Here is a 24264-nt window from a genome sequence, read left to right as displayed (position 1 = left end):
AACCTCCAGCCCTGTTTTATAGTGTTTTTGTGTTTCTTTTAAAGATTTATTTATTTCATGTATATGAGTACACTGTAGCTGTCTTCAGACACACCAGAAGACAGCATTGGATCCCCATTACAGATGGTTGTGAGCCACCATGTGGTTGCTGGGAATTGAACTCAGGACCTCTGGAAGAACAGTCAGTGCTCTTAACCTCTGAGCCATCTCTCCAGCCCCATGTTTTTAAAGCTTTCAAACTAACAGTATGAAAAGAAACTTCAGCTGGGCTCTAACAAATTCTTTAAATAATAAAGACATATAAATGCCAGACTCCCAATTTACAAATTTCTTTTGCTCTTTATAGGTAAAACTGGTTTTGAAAACCATATAATTAATCAACACAACCAGTGGCTTTTGCTTTCATGAAAATGTACAAGTCAGTAGCTAGTTAGCATAGGCACACACCCACCTTAAAGCCTAACTGTACTGTGGCAGTTTGAGAAATGTTCTCCCCAGTCTTGGATATTTGAAACCTTTGTCCCCAGCTGACGACACTATATGAGAAGGCTAAGGAGGTGTGGCCTCAAAGAAGGCAGATGCCCTGCAGGTGTTCTCTGAAAGTTTCAAAGTCTGCAACATTGCTGGGCATGGCAGATCACACCTCTAATCCCAATGTCAGGTTGACAGAGGCAGGCAGATCTCTGAGTTTGAGGCCAGCCTACTCTACAGAGTGAGTACAAGGCCACCCAGGGGTACAGAGAAACACTGTCGTGAAAAAAGCCCCGTGCCAACCCTAGTTCACGCTGCGCTTTGTGACTGAGGTTCACAATGTGAGCCTGCAGCTTCCCACTCCTTCTACCACCATGGCCTCTAGCCACCAGAATCATAAGCCAAATAAACTCTTTCATGCCGGGCGTAGTGGTGCATGCCTGTAATCCCAGAGGCAGAGGCAGGCGGATTTCTGAGTTTGAGGCCAGCCTGGTCTACAGAGTGAGTTCCAGGATAGCCAGGGCTACACAGAGAAACCCTGTCTTGAAAAAACCAAATCAAAAAAGCCAATAATAATAATAATAATATAATACAATAAACTCTTTTATGAGCCATCTGTCTCTATGTCTTGTCTATCACAGCAACAGAAGAGAGCCCAACACGTGTGAATTCACTCTCATTGTCTACTTTCTATTATGTGACCAACTATAAACTTTCCTGCCTTATAAATACACATATTACTCTTATTTCTAAATACTGTGTGTAGAGAGATGAATATGGTCAAAAAATGCACTTATCAAGGCTGTAATACAACACTCAAATACTTTTTAAAATGTGTTTATTTGAGGCTGGAGAGATGGCTCTGCAGTTAAAAGCACTGACTGGTCCTGAGTTCAAATCCCAGCACAAATCCCAGTCACCACATGGTGACTCACAATCATCTGTAATGGGATCCGATGCCCTCTTCTGGTGTGTCTGAAGATAGCAGGTGTACTCACATACATAAAACAAATAAATAAATCTTTAGGGAAAAAGGGATTTAAAATGTGTTATGTCCATCTGCCTAGGCATGATGTGAATGGCATTAAGTAATAGCAAAATAATATTATCAGGAACATGATTTTTTTCATTCGCATAGATAAGGCATGAAAATCACAGAAATGACTCATTTTACAAAGCTTTCATCAGCCCAGATGTAGTGGAGAATGCCTTTAAGGCAGATATCTGTGAGTTTGATACCAGCCTGGTCTACATATCTACTCCAGGCCAACAAGAGCTACACAGGGAGACTCTACCAATAAAAAAAAGGTATTTCTTTTACAAAATATTTATCTGTATCTTTGTATTTTGGGTGTATGTATGTGCATGCAAGTGCCTCAAGTGCCTACAGAGGCCAGAAGAGACCATTAGATTCCCTGGACCTGGAATGGTGGTTGTGAGCCACCTGACACGGTTACTAGGAACCAAACTCCTGTCCTCTCAAAGAACAGCAAGGATCTCAACTGCTGAGCCATCTCTCCAGAACCTGAGCATTTCTTTAAAGTAAACTTTATTGATGAAGTATTTTATCCAGTTACTTAGTACCTAATCCTCGTGGCACAGATCTGTAACCCCAACTCCCTGGAAGACTGATGCAAGAGGACAGTAAGTTCAAGGCCTACCTGGACCATAGGAAGAGCTCAAGGCCAGCTCAGAATGTATATAAAAAGAGGGCTGGAGTCCCTACCATTCAGTGATAAAGTACTTGGCGAGCAAGCACAGACCCTGGGTCAGTAACAGGAACTTTACCTATAAGCAATCCACTTAACAAATACTAAGTTGCTACTTTATGCCTAGCCAAGGGCTGCAGGGCTGACACAATATAGGACAATATAGCACATCAGCTATGAGATATGTGTTAGAAGTGAACATCAGTGCTGTCTCTTTTTCAACAAACACTGTGCCAAGGCCATCAGTATCAGGTATGAGCAGATGGCCTATCACTCTGTGGGAGATGAGACTGGACCCCTGCAGCATGAATGTGCTGCCAGGAGTATAGTCTGCTGCCAGGGGAGGGGGTATCTAAGTCAGACAGAGGGAGAGCAAAGGCCAATCAAAAAAGGCTTCTACGAGGAGGAAAAACACTTGCAGGAATATACAAAATTTATAAACGAGATACAGAAAACAGGCTACAGAACTGAATCAGACAGAAACAAAGTTTAGAAAGAAGAATGAACAACTAGTTGAATAGATCGTAAGTGACATCTTTAGAGACATACACCTTGGAGTTAATCCTCTCGAAGCATCTTTTTACCTTTGGAATTTTTGCTCCTAGGTCTTGATATTGCTTTGGGTTTTTCAAGAAATTCACGAATTCCATTATTTCTAGCTTGGCCTCCTCACAGCCAGCCACATCTTTAAACTTCACATCTATCTCATCCTTTAAGACCTTGGCTGTGGTTTCCCCAACACTGAAGAGTCCACCCATTCCCCGGCCGGTCCGACCAATGCCAGCGGGCCCTCTTCTTATGGTGTAGAGTAGAAAAGCGATAATGAGGACCGTGGGCAACATGCTGAGCAGGAAGGAGCTAGAGAGACAACACACAAGGTTCAGCTGGTAAGTTTCCTTCCTATGCTTCAGACATCAGGGCAAACACTGACAAGCTTCAAAAACCTAGTAGCTTAAAATATTCTTGTAATTTATCTCAGGCACAGGAGAATCTTGGCATGTTTATATCTCTAAAGCAGTAACAAAAAGTGAGTTTGTCTCAACACAGAGGTCTCAATGTCTTGTCCCCATCTCAGTATGCACAGTACTGCTAACTACTATATTGTGTCCAAGTTTCTTTTCTTTCCAGTCACTCACTAAAGTGCTGAGCACAATCCTGGTGTTAGCCTCAGATGCCAGGTCTCTATGAGGAGGCCTGGGCCTCCATGAAGTCTTCATTTAACAGCATGCCAGTTTGGAAAGTAATGCATACAATGTTTAACATCTCTGCTCTGAGCTGCATAGGCCACTCCTCTTTAACAGACTCCCCAAACAGAACCTCTCCAACATGGTGCCTGCAAAGATGCCTCAAAGCCTGGGGAAGGAGTTTGTCTTTTGTCTTAATAACTGTCATTCAACATAATTTTTGAGTACAAATTTGCTAAATGTTTACACATTTTTAAACACTGTTAAAAAAGGAATCAAGGGAAAATAACCTGCATTGGAAAACAAGTTTATAAAAGAATGAAACTGTCTACAGCTATGAGTACCCCTAACCTAAAAACATGGATCTGAAATGCCAGAAAATTTTCAGTGCCAACAAATGTTTAAAAAATTTAGAATTTTAGAGAAATTGGAATTTCAAGTTTTGGACTAAGAATGCTCAATCATCAAAGTCTATGTAGACATTGCAAAACCTGAAACAGTTCAGGGCCCAGGGTTATCACGTAAGGGTCATCCAGCCTAGTACACCCATACCAGCTCATCAACTTGGGCAAGCACCTTAAGATCTCATGTAAAAGCATCCCATCAACTAAGAGGCATCACACAAGAGGGAGGTGAGTCGCCAGAGGCCAATTCCAGAAGCTATGAGCAATACCAACAATGCAACTAATCCCCTAGCTCCTGAGTTGGTTTTGTTCTCACAAATAGGGAAAAATGATAGTGCTAACTTCACTAGAACTCCCTGTCTCACAGCAGGACATTACATTTCCTTCTGCATTTCATTTTAATGAAAATGACCCAAGCACTGGGATTACAGGTATGCACACAACAGATGACTAGCATACTAAAAACCTACACTCCCCAGCCCATATATGCTCAACCCACAGAAGCATCTGCCCAAATTATAAGTGGAGTTATTCAGATAAATCCTAAGAGAACTAGTTCTGAAGAAAGAGAAATGATTTCTTTTTTTTTTTTAAATGTAGTAATGTTTTATTTGCATAGATGTCTGTGCACTGTGTGCGTGCCTTGTGCTCACAGAGGCTCAAGTAGGCACTGGATCTCCCCGGACCAGAATTACAGATGGCTGTGAGCCACCGTGTGGTGCTGGGACTGAATCAAGGTCCTCCGGAAGAGCGGCCAGGGCTGGCTCTTAATGAGCCCATCTCTAGTCTGGAAATTTTTCTTTCTTTTCTTTTCTTTTTTGATTTTTCAAGACAGGGTTTGTCTAAGTAGCCCTGGCTGTCCTGTATGCTCCATAGTCTAGGCTGGCCTCGAACTCACAGAGATTCACTTGCCTCTACCTCCTGAGAGCTGGGATTAAAGGTGTGTGCCACTACTGCCCAGCACTGAAAATTTTCTTAAATCCTGGAAAACTATCAACTAGAAAGGTAAATGACAGCTAAAGGTAGAATGCTACTCCTTTACGTGGGGCTGTTCATGCAGAACTTACACAAGGACAGCACACTGGACCATAACACTCTAAATCCTGCTTAACCAAGAAAAACATAATCATGTAGAAAAGAAGGGAGCCATGTGCAAAGACTAAATTACTAATGATTTATTTGTCAATATAGCCAAAAGAGTAAGGCCTGCTTAAGACTTTAATGGAGAGATGGCTCAGCAATTAAGAGCACTGGCCACTCTTCCAATGTCCTGAGTTCAACTCCCAGCAACCACATGGTGGTGGTTTACAACCATTTACAAAGGGACCTGATGCCTTCTTCTGATGTGCAGGTATACACACAAAGTACTCATTTACATAAAACACATGAACAAATAAACCTTAATGATTAAAAAGACTTTAAATTTATAACCCTGTCACCTACTGACAGGGGACCCCTGTAGCATGGTGGATGGTGCTCAAATCTGTCTTTTTATTGCTTATGTCTCCAGCTTTTCAAGACAAGGTCTTTCTATGAACCCAAGGTTGGTCTCAAAGTCATGGCAATGTTCTTGCTTCAGTCTCCCAAGTGCTAGGATATAGGTATATGCACCCTATCTGGCACAAATCATGTACTTAAAATGATTTCTTACCCATCGCTTTCCGCAATGTAAACCACAGGTACCCGGTTCTCCCCTTCTATGCCCAATTCTTGTTGCAAAGTCTCCAGATTCCGTTCAAATGTGTCAACACTGCCAATATTAAACCAGACGTATTGCTATGAAAACAGAAAAACAAATATCCTAAGAATGAAGAACAAACAATTTTTTTTACTTTTCTAAAGCATTTAACTTGAGAAGAATTGTTTTTTCAGAAACACTAAAGACTTCAACAATAATAAAAGCCTGACTGTAAAGACATGGTGACTTTTAAATTTGGTGAGAACATGTGGCAATCCTTAGCAAGTAAACATTTTCTTAACAATCTTCCTCACTGGCTTAAAAATTATAAACTCAGGGCTGGAGAGATGGCTCAGTGTAAGAGCACTGACTGCTCTTCCAAAGGTCCTAAGTTCAAATCCCAGCAATCACATGATGGCTCACAACCATCTGTAAAGAGATCTGATGCATTCTTCTGGTGCATCTGAAGACAGCAACAGTATGCTCAGATACAATAATAAATAAATCTTAATATATATATAAAAATAAATAAACTCAGAGAACACTGGCATTAGAGAGATGGTCAGCGGTTAAAAACATTGGTTGTTCTTCCAAAGACTCAGCTTCAATTCCCAGCGTCCACATATCAGCTAACAACTACTAATTCCAGCTCCACAGGACCCATCGCCTTCTTCTGGCCTCTGCAGACACTTCATGCACATGGTGCACAGACATATATGCAAACACTCATACACACACAATAAAAATGAAATATCAAAAAACTTATTTTTTAATAGAAAAGCATTTAAAACCTACTTGAAAAGTAGATGAACAAGTACTCTTTTCTTCTCGTCCATTTCCAAAGTAAAACCCAGTTATGGCACAGCAGGAACAGCTTAAGTCAGCTGTGCACACACCTGAAGCACTGCTCTAAGCCCTGATGTGTACATTAACTCACTTAACCTTGAAATGTTCCTAAGAAGTGGGATCAGGGTGACAATGATAATCAAAACTTGGCTAGTAGAAAGTACTAGAAATGCAGTGCTGGGCAGTGCCCTTCTAATACCTAGGACTAGGACTGGATACTTCCTATGGGTCCTCCTCAAGGACAAATACCTTGAAGAAGCTGGAGGAGACAGCTATTTTAGAAGAAACACAAAAATAATGACCCCTCAGGATCCACATGGAAATGGTTCCAAATCCCAAGAAAATCTCAAACCAAGATGTGAGATGCACAAGTTCCTACTATGAAATGGACAATGTCTGAATACTGTATCATATATACTTTAATTCTAGATGACATAAAGTGCTCAATACAATGCCACAGAAAGTCTTCATACTCTCCTAGTTAGGGACGGTGATGGGGAAAAGCCTGTACACATTCAATGCAACCAAGAATGACTCTGAACTCCTAATTCAAGAATTAGGAGCCGGGCGGTGGTGGCACACGCCTGTAATCCCAGCACTCTAGGAGGCAGAGGCAGGCGGATTTCTGAGTTCGAGGCCAGCCTGGTCTACCGAGTGAGTTCCAGGCTAGCCAGGGCTATACAGAGAAACCCTGTCTCAAAAAACAAAACAAAACAAAACAAAACAAAAAAAAAAAAAAAAGAATTAGGATTAGTGTGCACACCAGCCGACTATGATGTTAAGACTCAGGGTTAGGGACACAGCTCAGTGGTAAAGTACTTGCTATGAGATAAAGCACCTATGAGACTCTAGGTTCAATCCCCAATACCACAAAACAAACAAACAAAGCCAACACCCTTGAGGTAGAAACCTTTACTGTGGCATAATGGAGAAATAAAAAATGATACAATGCTATTAATTTAGATGTAAGTGTTTGTGTATGTCAGTCCTAGAAATAAGGCCTCTCCATCATCAAAGTTGTCCTTTGGAGATGGTACCACAGGACAGTACTTACAAGGTGGAAACAGAGAGAGGGTAATCTTCAAACTGGTGCAGCTACAAATTGGTTAAGTTAGAGAGCAACCTAGTGGAAGTCTGGCCCTGGTGGAGGACAGTAGGGTGGCAGGACACCCAAAAACTAGGAGCAGGGTCGGACCAGGGAAGGCCTTCCTCTCCTCCCCTTTTCAAAACCTCCTCTGCACATCTGACACTTCTGCCGTCTCTACATGGAGCCCAAACTAGGTGGACCAGAAACCCAGGGTATTTTACTCCAGCAGAGCCAGGTGTGATAGCTTATGCCTGTTCTCTGTAGGGGCTGAAGCATGAAGATGCCAGAGTCCAAGCGCAGCCCAGTTACAGAGTAAGACCCTGTGTCAAAAATACACATACGAAGATTAGGAAGACAATTGGGTTGAAGGAAAATGAACAGAAAGACTCCTAAACTGATTGAAAGAATCCACCTCAAAACACATGGAATTCAAATTGTAATGCTTCGCCCAACCGAACAAATACTTTTTAATGTTCTAGAATTGTAAATTGGGCTGGTGAGATGGCCCAGCAGTTAAGAGCACTGACTGCTCTTCCAGAGGTCATGAGCTCAAATCCCAGCAACCCCATGGTGGCTCACAACCACTCATAATGAGAAACAAACAAACAACAACAACAAAAAAGAATCGTAAATTACTCTGGAATGCTGAAAACCGAGCTCCACTTCACTGTGTCATAACTATGGAAACAACCCAATGCTGAAGACAGTCGTGTACCAGCACATGCACACAGCAGCCGGGGTCAGTGAGCATCCGCCTGTGGACACCAGACCCCACTGTACACATCTAATGTAAACCTGAGAAACACTACTAACTCACATCGATTAATAAAATTATTTACCCCATCAACCGGAGTTTTCCCTGGTGTAAAGGTCACACGAACAAAACGCTTGTTGACAACTTCTAGTCTGTCCACCTAGAACAGTAAAAAGGCAAATATTTAAATATAAGTTTACAGAAAATACTTGAGATATTATTTTATTCTCATTTTTAAAAAGACATATGACAGGCTGGGCATGGTGATCCTAGCACTTGGGAGGCAGAGTCAGCCCAGTCTCTACAGCAAGTCAGCCAGGTCTATTCTACTATAGGTTTGAGACCTTATATCAAACTGAGGCAGAGGGGCTGGCGAGTAGACGCGGGATGGCTCAGTGGTGAAGAGTGCTTGCTGCTTTCGCACAGGACCTGGAGTCAGTTCTCAGCATCACACAGCGGACCCCAACCACCAGAACTCCAGTCCCAGAGGCTGACAGCTCTTCTGACTTCTGTGGCTAACCCTGAGTGACATCTACGTCGGCTCTGGCCTGCTCTCAAAGTTTCTACACGGCTGTTTTTATCCCCTTTCTTTTCCTCCCATCATTACATTTGCAAGGTTCACTACACTGGCACCTTGATTCTGGGGAGCCTTGCAGTTGATGAGCACACTCCAAGTTACCTCCATGCTCATTAACAGTTACGCTGTTTCAAACTGTACACAGTCCTACCCAATGCTGCAATGAACACCTCTGCATATTCCTTCTGGAACATCGCCTCAAAAGTTCTTCCAGGACATGCACGCAGACTATAAACACGTGCAGTTGCACTAGGGTAAGTTGTAGAGTACACAGTCCTTCAGTTTTTCTAGGTACTGTCAAACTGCTCTCCACAGTGGCTCTCCAATCTATACTCTTCCTGGCCAAGGATTCTCTAACACTTGCTATTATAAGATTTTACTTTTTTCCTATTCCATGAATATCAAATAGTACATATTTGTTTTCTTTAATCTCTTAATTATATCTGATTGTTAAACTATTAGTAGTAGTAGTATTTTCATATATGCTCATTTGTTACCCCTGTGCCAGTTTCTCTGAAACACACTGGCTTTGGTTTGCTATTGTCACTTGCTGTCAGACTTACTGACAGCAGTTCATGAGAAATAAACACGTCTTAAAGGATGCCTGCTGTCACTGTTCTTCAGATGCAGTTTACAAGAGCAGAGGAAATTAAAAGCATGGAGGAAAGAGTATCATTAAGAGTCAGAAATAGGGCTGGCACTTGCTATGAAACCTGATGAATTTAGTCTAAGGAGCCCATGTAAGGTGGGAGGAGTTGACCTCTGACCTCCATATGTATGCTATAGCTTCCACCTTACATTGTGAAATGACAAAGAAATAAGGGCATTTCAAAACAAGCACAAATGAAGGCAATTCATGACCAACAACATGGCACTACAAAAGATGCTTATGGAAACAGTACACACAGAAGAAAAAGAACAGAAATGGAAGCTTACATTTGGGAACAGGAATGGCTCACCAGGGGTGAAACAAGGAAAGCATCTGCCACGTCCTCCGCAGTGTCAGCAAGTCCGACACTAAAGAGACAAGGCCAAGAGCAAACCCTCCGACCAGAAAACAAACCAAAGGAAACATCCAACAAAAACCACAGGAATTTACTAATTATATCTACGTAATAACTTACAAACTATAGTAACATAAATGCCTGAATTCATCCATAAAGAGACACAGGCTGGGGATGAAGAGACAGCTTAGCGGTTAAGAGCACTTACTGCGCTTACACAGGACCCAAGTTGGATTCCCAGCACCTACACCAGATGGCTCACAAGCCTGTAAGTCGAGTTTCAGGGAATCCAATGATCTCTGAGCTTGGCAGGCATTAAGCACATGGCACACATAAATCACACAGGTACACACAAATATACATGAATAAGAAAAATGTATTAAGCCGGGCAGTGGTGGCACATGCCTGTAATCCCAGCACTTGGGAGGCAGAGACAGGTGGATTTCTGAGTTCGAGACTAGCCTGGTCTACAGAGTGAGTTTCAGGACAGCCAGGGCTACAGAGAAACCCTGTCTTGAAAACTTGAAAAAAAAAAAGAAAGAAAGAAAAGAAAAGAAGAAAAAAGAAAAATGTATTAAAAGACAGACTAGCTGGCTGGCTGAAACTGAATGAATTGACGGCATGGTGGCTTGTGGTTGAGGAGAAGGCGTTTATTGCAGATAAGAAGGAGAGAATAACCAGAGCATCTCAAGAGTCCAGAGCAGGGAGAGAAAGCACACTAGTTACAGCCAGCAGAGTGAACTGGATCACAGGAGGAGAAAGAGAGCAAGAAGGGAGAGAGAGGGCCGAGAGGACCAAGAGGAGACCAAGAGGGCAGAGAACCAAGAGACCTGAGGGAGCCCTCGCTGAAATCACAGGGTTCTATGAGACCGAGTAGCTGAGGGAAAGTGGACACCTCAGGGCAGAGGACCATAGCAGAAAGGAGCTGAGGGAAGGGCAGGTACTGAGGACCTACAGGAGGCCACCATTCGTTTTGATGTGATAATGGACACACAGTGAGCCATTTGTTCTGGGTTTCTTTCAGACCTGAGAAAACTATATCTAACTTCATTGCCTCTAAGAAATACATCTTACTGATAAAAACACCAACAAATTTGAAAGTAAAAGGATGGAAGACATCTATCATGCCAATACAAACTGAAAATAAACCCGGAGTAGCTATTCTAGAAAATGCTGAAAATACCACACACACCTTCCCCAAAATCTGGAACAAATACATGAATTCACAAACATAGCAGGATACAAAGTCAACTTACAACAGGCAACAGCACCCCTGGGCAGGGAGGTACCCAACAGGTTCAAAGGAAACTCCACCCAACCCCATTCCCCTCTACCAAAGGAGCCATTTCCTTATCACTGGCAGAGGAGCAAATGGCTCTCTTTGATAACCTACTAGCTATAAACCGCCCCACTCCTGGGCTTCCCTCCCCCACTCTCTGGGCTCCTTCGCCCACACTTTGTCTCCCTTTCTCACTCTGCCCATCTCTCTCTCAGGCCATCTTCAGGCTACTACTTTCACTCTTCTAGATGCCTTTGGCTGTAGTCTCTCTCACAGCTACAATAAAACCTCCTCACCCATCTTTTGGAGTGGTCATAGTGTCACCATACAATATATGCCTGTGAATACAGCACCTGGGAAAAAGAGGCGAGGCAGGAGAATTGCTGTAAGTTTGAGGTCAGCCTGGACTACATTGCAAGCTCCAGGTTAGCCAAGGAGACCCTGCTCCCCCTTATGGGTAGCCTTAGGAGTAGTGAGACAGCTCAGTATGTACAGGCACTTTCTGACAAGTGGACACCCTGAGTTTGATCCCGAGACCTACAGAGTAGAAGGGAAGAACTAATTCCCACAAGGTGTCCTCTGACCTGCACATATACACACACACATATACACAAACAGACACACATTAATTAATGTAAAAACAGCACTTGGGAGCCAGAGGCAGATGGATCTCTGAGTTCAAGGCCAGCCTGATCCACAAAGTGAGTTCCAGGACAGCCAGGGCTTACATGGAGAAACCCTGTCTTGGTCGGGCAGTGATGGCGCCCGCCTTTAGTCCCAGCACTTGGGAGGCAGAGGCAGGTGGATTTCTGAGTTTGAGGCCAGCCCAGTCAGTCTACAGAGTAAGTTCCAGGATAGCCGGAGCTACACAGAGAAACCCTGTCTCGAAAACAACAACAACAACAAAAAAAAAAACAACAACAAAAAAAGAAACCCTGTCTTGAAAAATCAAAAAAAAAAAAAAACCAAAATAATAATAATAATAACAACAACATCAAAAATAATAAATCAGTAATATTTCTATGTACTAACAAGGAGTAATCTGTAAAGGAAATTAAGAAAACAGTTGCACTTACAATAGCAAACAGAATAAAATGTGAGGGGCTAAATTAATTTAAGCAAAAAGTGAAAGAAATGCACAATGAAAACTATAATGCATTTAGAACTGCATTGTGATAGTTCATATATGATTGGCCCAGGGAGTGACCCTATTAGGAGGTGTGGCCTCGTTGGAGTAGGTGTGTCACTGTGGGTGTGGGCTTTAAGACCCTCACCCTAATTGCCTGGAAGTCAGTCTTCCACTAGCAGCCTTCAGATGAAGATGTAGACCTCTCAGGTGCTGCCATGCTTCTGCTTTGATGACAATAGACTAAACATCTGAGCCTGTAAGCCAGCCCCAATTAAATGTTGTCTTTTATAAAACTTGCATTGGTCATGGTGTCAGTTCACAGCAGTAAAACCCTAACTAAGACATGTATTAAGGAAGATAAAAGAAAGCCTGCACTTAAAAATTGGAAGATTTTAAACTGTTATGAAATCTGCAGACTTAATGTCTAAAAAAGCTTTTTTTTTTTTTGCAGAAATAGAAAACCATTCTTACATTTATATGGAATCTCAAAGGAATAGCCAAAACAATCCTGAAAAAGGTAACAGAGTTCAAAGACCCACAACACTACAAAGCTATAGCACTCAAAACTGTGATGCTGGCATTAAAAGACAATGGAATAGGGGCTGGAGAGATGGCTCAGCAGCATCTGACTGCTCTTCCAGAGGTCCTGAGTTCAATTCCCAACAAGCATATGGAGGCTCCCAACCATCTGTAATGAGATCCAAAGCCCTCTTCTAAAGTGTCTAAAGACAGCTAGAGTGTGCTCATATACATTAAAAAAAATTAAATCTTAAAAAAAAAAAGGACAATGGAATAGAACAGACAACACAGAAACAAATGGAATTTTTGACATGAATGTCAAGACCATTCAATGAGAAAACGAATGTTTCCAACAAACATGGATACCCAGTTGAAGGCCCATTCCAAGACTTGGAACCCATGCCTGACACTGCCCAGGTGCCCAAGATTCTGAGACCAGGTGGGCCATGGACCTAGGGGAAAGGAACCTAACAATAAAATGACTCCAGTGCCATCCTGCTATGCCCATAGATCAGTGCCTTGCTCAGACATCATCAGAGGAGCTTCCTCCTGCCGTAGAAGGAACAAACACAGAGACTCACAACTAGACAATGTACAGAGTGAGAGACTGGCCACTCGTTCCTAAATGGGATGACCAACAAATCCCTTCTTTCAGGGCTCAGGCAACCCTGTGGAAGAGGAGGCAGAAAGACTATGAACGCAGAGGGATGAATGGCATCCAGGAAACACTGCCTTCTAGACAAAACTGACACACATGGTGAGTGCACAGAACTTGTGGCAGCATGCACAGGGCCTGCACAGGTTCAAGACAGATGGGTCCCAGTGCTGACGGGAAGTGGACATGAGCTCCCATCCCTAACTGAGAAGCTACCTCAAACTCACAATTGCTGTAGAAGGAAAAGTTAGTTTCTCCAATGAAATCTCACTGGATATTAACTACACTTAAGGGGGGCCCATTTTTTTGTTTTCTTCAGGGGGGCTCTTATATATGGACACATGTTTATATAAACTACACTCCACTTATATGCTGTGCCCAGCATCAGATGCCAACACAAAACAAACTCAGTGGTGTTTTTGTAGATATTTTTAAATCTCATTTTTAGAGTGTGTGTTTCTTGTGCTTTTTGTGTTTTTTTAGTTATTCTGTTTTTGTTTGTTTCCTAAAGAAGAATGAGACATTTAAGAGACAGATAATGAAGACATGAAGTTGGATGGGTGAGGAGGTAGGACAGATCTAGGGGAAGAGAAACTGTAATCAGAACATACTATATGAAAGGAATTATTTTCAATAATAAATGATTTAAAAAAACTAGATATCTATGAGCAAAACATAAGGATTTGAACCTTATGTAACTATATAAATCTTTTACCAAAGTATTTGAAAAATTAAATCAAGACTGAAGACTACATGACTACCAGAAGAAAACAGAGCATAAAACTTTCCTGACATGGGATTCATCAATGTTTCTTAAAACGCTAGCAACAGGAAACAAAAGATACATGAAATTTAAGAATGTGGAGTTGGGAGTTGGTGGGTGTGGGGGCCTGGAGAGATGGCCAGCACTGACTGCTCCTGCAGCGGTCCTGAGTTCAATTCCCAGCAACCACATAGTGGTTCACAACTGTCTTAGTCAGGGTTTCTATTCCTGCACAAGTTGACAACCAGGAATAGCCACTACAACAACCATCTGTAGTGGGATCCAATGTCCCCTTCTGATGCATCTGAATACAGCAACAGTGTACTTACATACACAAAATAAATAAATAAATCTACTTAAAAAAAAAAAAAAAAGGATGTGTTGGGCAGGAGAGATGGCTCATCGGTTAAGAGCACTGATTGCTTTTCTAGAGGTCCTGAGTTCAATTCCCAGTAACCACATGGTGGCTCACAACCATCTGTAATGGTATCCCATGCACTGTTCTGGTGTGTGTCTGAAGACAGCTACAGTATACTCATATAAATAAAAATAAATAAATCTTTTAAAAAAAAAGGATGTGGAGCTAGGAAGATGGTTCTGCAAATGGAGGTGCTTGGAACACAAGCTCTAGCACAATCCTCAGGACATGCCATGACGCACACACGCACGCACGCTCCATAATAATTGTAAATTTATAAAAAGAAAATGTCAGCCGGGCGATGGTGGCGCACGCCTGTAATCCCAGCACTCTGGGAGGCAGAGGCAGGCAGATTTCTGAGTTCGAGGCCAGCCTGATCTACAGAGTGAGTTCCAGGACAGCCAGGGCTACACAGAGAAACCCTGTCTAGAAAAAAAAACAAATCCAAAAATCCAAAAAAAAAAAAAAAAGAAAGAAAATGTCAAGGAAAATATCCAACATGCAAAGTTATTTTATGACAGACACTCTGTGTTCTAACACAGCTGCATTTCCCCCTCTAAACTGCAACACCCTCAGACACCCTCAGCCCCACATTACTTACCACTCCTTTAGAAAGATAGTTATTGACAAAGTCTTTCCACGTGATTTCTCTCCCAGAGCTCTTGACCAGGAAGTAAATCATGACTCCACCCCAAAAAAGAGCAGTCCAGAGAAAGTACATCCTGAAATCCTTGTCATCCCATGGAAAGTCACCCTAGACAGAGAGACACAGTTTCTGTGCGGAAATATGATCTGTGCTGTGTAGGCTTTTTTGGGGGGCAGGGGGACACCAACCCAACCTCAAAAGTAACAGTTTGAAATCCAACCTTCTGGAACCTGGACCACCAGTGAGAATCTTCTTTCTTGCCACGGCGCTTCCCTCCCCCACCTCCTGCACCTCCAGACGACTGGGGGCCGGAGAGTTGTGACTCTGTAAATGGAGAGCGGCATGTCCAGCAGGAAACACATCCAGCACGCAGCCCCTCCCACTGTCCAAGGCCTGCACAGCTCCACCCTGAGACTGAGTGGCCGACACACACTGCAGAAAGCACTCTGAGGACAAGCATTGACACAAAGTTGCAAAGGCCAAGAGGCCCCAATGCACTCTCGCCTAGGTCCTCAGAAAACACACAGTAACCAATAGCCCCAGCAGATTGCTACTGTCACACACATTCCAGAGGAAGAGCTGAGCTTAAGTAAGGGCCCGAGTAATTTGTTGCCATGTGACATGTGTGAACAAAGAGGGGCAGGTTTAAACCCGAGTGAATTCTTGAGTCCTCATTCAAAGTTAAAGAGTGTGTGCTGGGCTGGGAATGTAAGAGGGAGAGCGGAGGATCATGGGAGGGAGAGTAAGTAACTCGTGGGCAGTATGGGCCTAACACGCATAAAACCGAGGGTTCAGCCTCCAGCACCACAAAAACCTGGCGTGGTGGCCTCCAGAACTGGAGGTGACCAGTTTGTTACTTAGGCCCTCCTCCACAAAGATCTGACCCTTTGTAAAGAGGCCCAGACAAATTGCTGCACTCACTGATTCTGTCCCTTCTCTATCTTCCCAGTGACCTACAAGTACCATCCTAATGTCACCAACCACCATGAAACAACCTCTCTCACAGAGCAGGCGGTATGGCCACGAGTGCCTGTCACCCTCATGGCTTCATGACACAGTCACTAAACCACTGCCTGTACAGAGGCAGATATGACACACACCGGCTCAGGCCACCTGACAGCACAGCACTGAGAAAGAGAGTTGGCACAGTGCAGGTTGGATACCAGTATTCCTGACTACTTTGGTAAGGTCGCATCCAAAGAATGCTTACATTGTACATCCAAAGGACTACTTACATTGTAGTAATATAATGAAAGTCTCCTCACTGGTGAGCCTGCCAACTATTGGACTATGACTTTGGTAAATCCTATAGTGCTGCCCATATAACCAACACTGCAACCCAGAGCCTTGGGGCTGGCCTGGGGATGTCACTCAATGGTAGAGCTGCTTAGCATAGGTAAGGACCTGGGCTCAATGACCAGGACCACCAATAACAAAAGGCCAAAGGCCTGACTTACATTTCCCTAAAAGGGATGCCACTAGACACCATTAGGTGTCAAACATTGTGCTCAACTGCACCATACTTATGAAATGGGACCAGAAGACTTGGTACCGCAAGATCTGTCCACCTGCCCTGCTCAAACTTAAAAAAAAACCTTCTCCAAGTCAGTAGACAGGGCTCTCTTAAGGTTCAGGATTTTCATTTTTAAATTTAAACTTTTAATATAAAAATTTAAAAACTGCACTATGGAACTAGGGCAGCGGCTGAGTGGTTAAAGAGTTCTTCCTACTCTTCCAGAGGATCCAGGATGGTTCCCAGTATCCATGTCACCCCCACAGGCAGCTCACAACCCGTGACCCCAACACTGGGGAATTGATGGCCTCTTCTGAACTCCACAGGCACCGGCCCTCACATGTGCACATACCCATACACAAACACACATAATTTAGAATAAATCTTTAGCCAGGGAGTGATAGCACAGGCCTTTAATACCAGAATTCGGGAGGCAAAATAAGACAGACCTCTGTGAGTTTGAGGATAGTCTAGTCTACAGAGTAAGTTCCAGAACAACCAGAGCTACACAGGGAAACCCTGTCTCAAAAAAAAAAAAAAAAAAAAAAAAAAAAAAAATGAAAACAAAAAACTAATAATAACAATCATCATCATCATCTTTATTTAAAAAACAAAGCCCCAGCCTGCACTATCCCACAATAAATTGCATATGTTGGGTTTCTAAGACTTTTCTCAGTAATTTAAATTATGTATCAGAAATACCTACAAAACAATGTTAGTTTGAGCAGTCAGTCCCTCTCCAAAGTGAATTTGAACTACTTCACTGTGTAAATTGGCAGGAAATAACATGAGAATCAAGGAATCAAACAGGGCCTATTGAACTCTGGGGTGTATAACTACAGTTATGTAGCCAACTTCAGGTGACTCTGATGGATATATCAAAGGAAAATAACAAACTCAACCTTCTTCTAAAACTACCTTTTTTTTCTCCAACAGCTTCCTTAGGTTCACTGGCCTTCTTTCCATTTTTTCCATTAGGAAAGTATTTTTCAAATCCTGTTAGAAAAGATAAAAAATATCTTCAAGCTTAAATTCATCAGGTTTTGTGCACATTATTATAAAGCTGCTGACACACTACTAGAAATATTCCTCTTGTAGAAATACATCAAAGTGTAAATAAATAATACAGTTTGCAATATGGAGGTTCCAATTCCACCAGCTAGCTGTAAGGTGTTCACTTATAGGTGACATAACTTCCCCTGCTACTATCAGACAGAAGCTGAAGCCAGGGTATGGACAGAGCAGACAACAGCTAGCCACCCTGAGGTCAGCCTATGTACCCACATAGAAAGCCCCTTCTCCCAGGGTATGCACCTTTAGCAAGAACACAGAGCACTAGAGTCAGACCTAAGAGCTTACCTTTGGGAGGTCGAGAACAGAATCTTTGATAAGCAGCAATTACATCCCTCAGAAGAGAACTTCTGCTGTGTGCCGTTTGGACCGTGGCATACTGATAAAGCTGCAACACAACATTAAATAAGAGCATGAGGCTATTATACAAAACAGAGGGGAAGGACTTCATTCCTGATACCCTGAAGTGAGACGTGAACTTCCCTTTGGGAGGAATGAAGGCTTGATGTCCCAAAGCTATTCTCTACCTAGCAACAGAAGCAGGAGATTGGCAGTAACTACCCAAAAATCTCGGGAGCTTCTAAGTCAGACACAACCCAGGACAAAGTCCAAGTATAAAGACATTAATTTGGGCATGTTTATCTGATTTATAGCACTCAAAAGACAACTTTAACCCAAACTCTGTTGTTTCATGCTGATTCATTTTCAGGCACTTACCTGAAGTTACAAGCCAGTGCTGCTTATAAACAGCAACTTTATCTTACTTCTGTGAGGAGAAATACCACTGACAATCCTTACACTAGCCAACTGCTACAACCCTTGCACACTGCTAGTGAGATGTAATGAATGACCAAGCCATTTTGGAACACCGTTTGGCAAATCTCAGCACGTTTTATATTGGGGAGGGAGGGGCAGTGAGACAGTTTAGTGTATGAAGACACTTGCCACCACAACTGACCACCTAAGTTCAATCCCCACACTCACATAGTGGAAGGAGAAAACCAACTCCCACAAGTTGTCCTCTGTGCACTCCCACAAGTAGCACTCTGTCCATGAGTTCTATGACATGCACATGCACGCGCGCACACGCGCACACACACACACACACACCTCAAATGTACAAAAAAAAGTTAGTGTAAGACCATAGTACCCAAGCAATTCCACCTTCCCCTCAAAAAACCTGATGAAATGACTATTCAAAAAACACACACACAGTGGCAGTGGTGGTGTACACCTTTAATCTCAGCACTCAGAATACAGAAGCAGGCAGATCTCTATGAGTTTGAGGCCAGCCTGGTCTACAGAGTGAGTTTCACGACAGCCAAAGCTACACAAAGAAACTCTGTCTAGAAAAAAAAATGCACACATGCTCACAGCTACATCATTCATAATAGTAAAAAATGCTACCAACTCAATGTTCATCAGTTGCTAAACGAACAGACAAGAAGTAGTAATTCACTCACTACCTGTAATGGTTTGAATATGCTTGGCCAAGGGAGTGGCACTATTTGGAGATGTGGCCTTGTTGGAGTAGGTATGTCACTGTGGGCATGGGAGTTAATACCCTAGCTGCTTAGAAGCCAGGATTCTGCTAGCAGCCTTCAGATGGTAATGCAGAACTCTCTGCTCAGTCTGCACCATGCCTGCCTGGACACTGTCATGCTCCTGCTGCCTTGATGATGATGGACTGAACTTCTGAACCTGTAAGCCAGCCCCAATTAAATGGGTCATGGTGTCTGTTCAGGGCAGTAAAACCCTAAGACAGAAGTTGGTACCAGAGACTGGGGTATTGCTGTGATAGGCCAGACCATGCTTTTGTCTTGAAGAATATGGATTTGGGGACTTTGGATTTGGAAAGCAGTGGAATGCTTTAACTGGGGCTTAATGGGCCATCCTTGTAGCAATATGGAAGACTTGGTTACTGAGAGTGATTTGAACTGTGTAGACCTAGTTCAAGAGGATCAATGGAGAATTATTTCTGTATGTGGCCTAGAGACTGCTTTTGTGGTAATTTGGTGAAGAATGTGGCTGCTTTTGCCCTTGTCTGAAGAGTCTACCTGAGTCTAATATAAAGAGATTTATATTAATTGCATTGACAAAAGAAGACCCAAAAAAGCCCAGCAGAGACTTTGTTCTCTGGTTAAGTCTCATGAGTGTTTTGAACAAGTATAGCAAGCTGAGAAAGGAAAAATTAAAATATATGGTTCAAGTATTAAAGGGGCACCAGGAAGTGAAGTGGAGCTGAATCCTGTGTTCAAGGATATTAAATTGAATTAAGGCTGGGCGGTGGTGGCACACGCCTGTAATCCCAGCACTCTGGGAGGCAGAGGCAGGCGGATTTCTGAGTTCGAGGCCAGCCTGGTCTACAGAGTGAGTTCCAGGACAGCCAAGCCAGGGCTACACAGAGAAACCCTGTCTCGAAAAAAACAAATCCAAAAAAAAGAGAGAGAGAGAGAGAGAGAGAGAGAGAGAGAGAGAGAGAGAGAGAGAGAGAGAGAGAGAGAGAGAGAGCAGCATCACTGAAGTGAAATCTTCTGGGAAGTGTTTTCTAGAGCACAAAGCCGTGTTCCAGAGATAGCCAAGGTTGTAACTCATGCTGCAGCTATACTTGGTAATGTGTAAGAGTCACCCAGGTGGTACTGGTTTTGAAGGCATGAAAGGGTCATGAAGCGCAGCTGAGACTTGGCACTATCAAAGGCCATGGAAGGCCACTGGTAAAGGTGCAGCTTTAGTTGCAGTTGATAGCCCAGGACTGAAAGGGTCATGCAAAGGAATTGAGGCTTGGCACCATGAAAAGAGCTTATAAAAGGCTATTGGTGAAGCCTAGTTGCAGCGGAAGACTCCTGCCATATTGGAGATGGCAGTACCATGGGATGATCACCAAGAACAGCAATGGCAATGAAGTTAAACAACCTGAGCTTTCAGTGCCACAGAGGGTAGAGCTGGAAATGTGATCCAAGCCCTTTGGAGGAGCCCAGAAGATCATGTGTAGATCCCAGACATTGGAACAAGAAGCTGTGACATTGAAGTTGCCTTGGAGACCCCAAGATGTTTAAGATGCCACAGCTGTGAGATATCTGCTGAGGAAAGCTGCTAACAGGGAGTGGAATCAGCTCAGGAGAAATAAGTTTGTTGCCGTCAACAAAGATGAAAAAGGAGTTGGAGATCTGAAAACCACATTGACATCAATCATGGAGATATTTGGAGTTTATCCAGCTGGTTTCCTGTCTTGCCTTGGGGATTACAGTTAAGTGATTGGATGAATCTCAGAAGCGACTTTGAACTTTGGTCTTAACATTGTTGAGACTGCTATAGACGATGGGGACTTTGGAAGTTGGACAAAATTTACTGTTTTATTATGCTATGACTAGGTATGGCCCCCATAGACTCATGTGTTTGAACAAGCTATGGGGGCCAGGGAGTGGAATGTGATGATTTGAATATGCTTGGCAAGGGAGCATCACTATTTGAAGGTGTGACCTTGTTGGAGTAGATGTGTCACTGTGGGTGTGAGCTTTAATACCCTAGTCCTAGCTGCCTAGAAGTCAGTATTCTGATGAAGATGTAGAACTCTCAACCCAGCCTGTACGAGGCCTGTCTGGACACTGTCACGCTCCTGCCTTGATGATAATGGACTGAACCTCTGAACCTATAAGCCAGCCCCAATTAAATGTTGGCTTTAGCCCGGCAGTGGTGGCGCACGCCTGTAATCCCAGCACTCTGGGAGGCAGAGGCAGGTGGATTTCTGAGTTCGAGGCTAGCCTGGTCTACAGAGTAAGTTCCAGGACAGCCAGAGCTATACAGAGAAACCCTGTCTCCAAAAAACCAAATCCAAAAAACCAAAAAAAAAAAAAAAAAAGAAAAAAGAAAAAAAAAGAAAGAAAAGGAAAATTGTTGGCCTTTCTAAGTGTTGCCTTGGTCATGGTGTCTGTTCACAGCAGTAAAACCCTAAGACACCACCTTTATATTACTGATATAATACAAGGGACCTGTTCTTTAAGTTGCTGGACTGAATCTTTTTGGAACGATACTGTGTTTTCCAGGGGGAAAGTTTCTCCATGTTCAATACTCTCAATTCAAAGTACTGATGTGGAGGGTTAGCTGTAGAGAAATGAAGACAACACAGAAGAGAGAGGACTTCTTCATGTCACAATACGTGACAAGTCTCTGCAGCTTGGTATGGAACCAGACACATAAGCTACACTTCACAAATATTATCACCTCCAAATGTACTATTGGGGGCTGGAGAGTTTAGTGCCCTCTGGAGGTTGAGGACGTAGCAGCTGGAGTGGCTGTCTAGAATGCACAAGCCCTGGGTTTGATGCCCCAATACTACTAATAAACCAGGCATGGGCCACCACGCCTGTAATTCCAACACTCAGGAAACAGAGGCAGGAGGATAGCATGTTCAAGGCTATACTGGGCTATATACATTCTGTACAGCAAAGAAATGTTCAGGTATCCCTACACAAGGGGTATACGTCACAGTCATACCAATTAGCTGTAGCTGTCCAAATGAGGACTTGTGTCTCAACGTTCACTAGTGACTCACAGGGACAACAGTCCCACCAAGGTCTTTTATGAGATTCAATCTCACAAGGTAGATCCCTGAGTTCCAATGTCCACTGATTATAAAACGGAAGGGATCAGATGAGCAAGGTAAGATGGGGAAATGGTCAAACACTGAACAGACGGCCTACAGCAGGGCAGTACAGGGTACAAACAATGAGGACTCAGATGCAAAGATGACAAGTTTCAAAACAGGTACCCTCAGTCATCCTTACCCATGGCTTCAACTCTCATATCCACCAACCACTGGTGAAAAACATTCAGAAATCAATAACAAAAAAACAACAAACCACACAAAAACTTACACAGGAGTTGGTATGGTGGTGCATAATTGTTACCCCTACACTTGAGAGATGGAGATCAGTAGTTCAAGGACAACCTCAGCAATGAGGAATGTCTGAGGTCACTTTATGGGTTTTTGGGTTGTTTCCAGTGTGAGAAGAAGCTGGCTGGGTTGGGTTGGGTTTTGGTCGTTATTCAGTGAATGGAAGGATATAAAGCCTGTTTACTACTGTTTACATCACTTTAGGTACTGAAATAATCTAGAGATGAGCGTGTAAGTGAAGATCCAGCGTGATTAGAAGGACCAGGTGGGAGATCCAGAAGGCTAGCCTGGGCTACACAGTAAGCCCTCATCTCAAAATCCCCAAACATAACATAACCAAACCAAAGCACAAAGGAGAGGGGCATCCCTTGAGTTTGATTAGGGATGCATCCATCCCCTCCAGATACTGAAGGGCTGCTGTACTATTACCTCCGGCTTCTAAGTGAAGGGGCTGGACTAACCACCTCGAGGACACTGGACAGTAAGTGGTCAAGGCGGGCTCAAGTGACCAATCATATTCCTCAACCACCATGCTATATACCTCCGAGTAAAACCCGTGCAGGGCTGGCAGACAGCAAGAAGCTGTGTCATGGTCCTGCCAACACAGCATCACTTCAATAACAACGTACCAGGTAGTGTGCGGCCCTACACCAGCAGCCAAAGCCTCCGGATAGGCGCTGTTATGAAACTAAATACACAGGCTCTACCCTGAACAATATATATTTGGACACAAGTGGTATTTGCTGGTTTGTATTGAGGATGCCAGCCACCCCTCCAAACTCAACAGATAGTTAAGGGAGGTTCCTCGGCCCTCTCTCTCCCCTCCAGCTCGCCGGTGCAGTCCACTAGTCTGTCCTTTTCCAGTGCTGCGAAAGCCAACGAGACCCACGGCAGCGAGTAGCAAAGCCGAGGCGCGACCTTCCCGGGCTCCGAGAGCCCCTCTCCGCAGCGCAGCTCTCAGGGCCCCGGGGTCAGGAGAAACACCGCCCACGGGGACCAGGAGGCTCAGGCCGTCACGCGCCCCGGTCCGGTGACCTTGACACCTGCGCCGGAGCCGGAAGCTGGCCGGAGGGAGCAGCAGGACGCGGGACTCACCGTACGGAGGCAGGGCCGCCGGCCGGGACCCAGGCAGCCGCTGGGCACGAGCAGGGGCGGAAGGCCGCGACGGCAGCCGCCCCGGCCCCACAGCAGCAGGCAGCGGTGAGCCATGGTGGGCCCGGCCCGCTCCCGGGCGCGCGCAGGCACGGAGCCAAGGCGGGCGGTCTGCGACCCGCAGCTCCCACAGCTCCCGCAGCTTCTCGGTTCTCCCGGAACTGCGCGCCACCAGCGCGAGAGACCCGCGGCAGAACGCGAACCCACGCTCCACGCGTGCTCGTCAGGCCCCGCCCCAGCGTGCGGACGTCGACGTGCCCTCTAGGCCGACCACGCCCTCAGGTCGGGAGGGGATAGGGACGGGAGCCCGGCTGGAGGCGGGAGCAAAGAAAGAGGGGGGGGAAAGGGCGGGGCCTATTAAAGAGCCGGAGGGTAGGTTTGGGTGGGGCCAAAAAGGCGGGATCAAAGGAGGAGTGTAGCTGATGGCGGGACTGGGGCGGATTTGGAAGACTGCGGAAGGGCGGGGCTAGAGGTGTTCGCAAATGAGGGCTTTGGAGGTGAGGCCAAGGAG

General features: G+C 44.2%; 1 protein-coding gene across 1 annotated transcript in view; it reads right to left on the bottom strand.

Annotated features, from left to right (window-relative positions):
• Positions 1 to 24000, bottom strand: part of Afg3l2 (AFG3 like matrix AAA peptidase subunit 2) — a 48338-nt gene extending 24338 nt beyond the window's left edge. Inside the window, exons 1-8 of the mRNA XM_052201338.1 lie at positions 23697 to 24000; positions 17996 to 18095; positions 17555 to 17632; positions 15344 to 15447; positions 15079 to 15231; positions 8219 to 8293; positions 5420 to 5544; positions 2765 to 3038 (exon numbers count right to left, since the gene is read on the bottom strand). Coding sequence (XP_052057298.1) covers positions 2765 to 3038; positions 5420 to 5544; positions 8219 to 8293; positions 15079 to 15231; positions 15344 to 15447; positions 17555 to 17632; positions 17996 to 18095; positions 23697 to 23810 — 1023 coding nt within the window. The 5' untranslated portion in view covers positions 23811 to 24000. The remainder of the gene's footprint in view (positions 1 to 2764; positions 3039 to 5419; positions 5545 to 8218; positions 8294 to 15078; positions 15232 to 15343; positions 15448 to 17554; positions 17633 to 17995; positions 18096 to 23696) is intronic.
• Between the last annotated feature and the right edge of the window lie 264 nt (positions 24001 to 24264).

Source organism: Apodemus sylvaticus, chromosome 13 (assembly GCF_947179515.1).
Source record: "Apodemus sylvaticus chromosome 13, mApoSyl1.1, whole genome shotgun sequence".
Classification (NCBI taxonomy): Eukaryota; Metazoa; Chordata; class Mammalia; order Rodentia; family Muridae; genus Apodemus; species Apodemus sylvaticus.
This window is presented reverse-complemented; position numbering and strand designations above follow the sequence as displayed.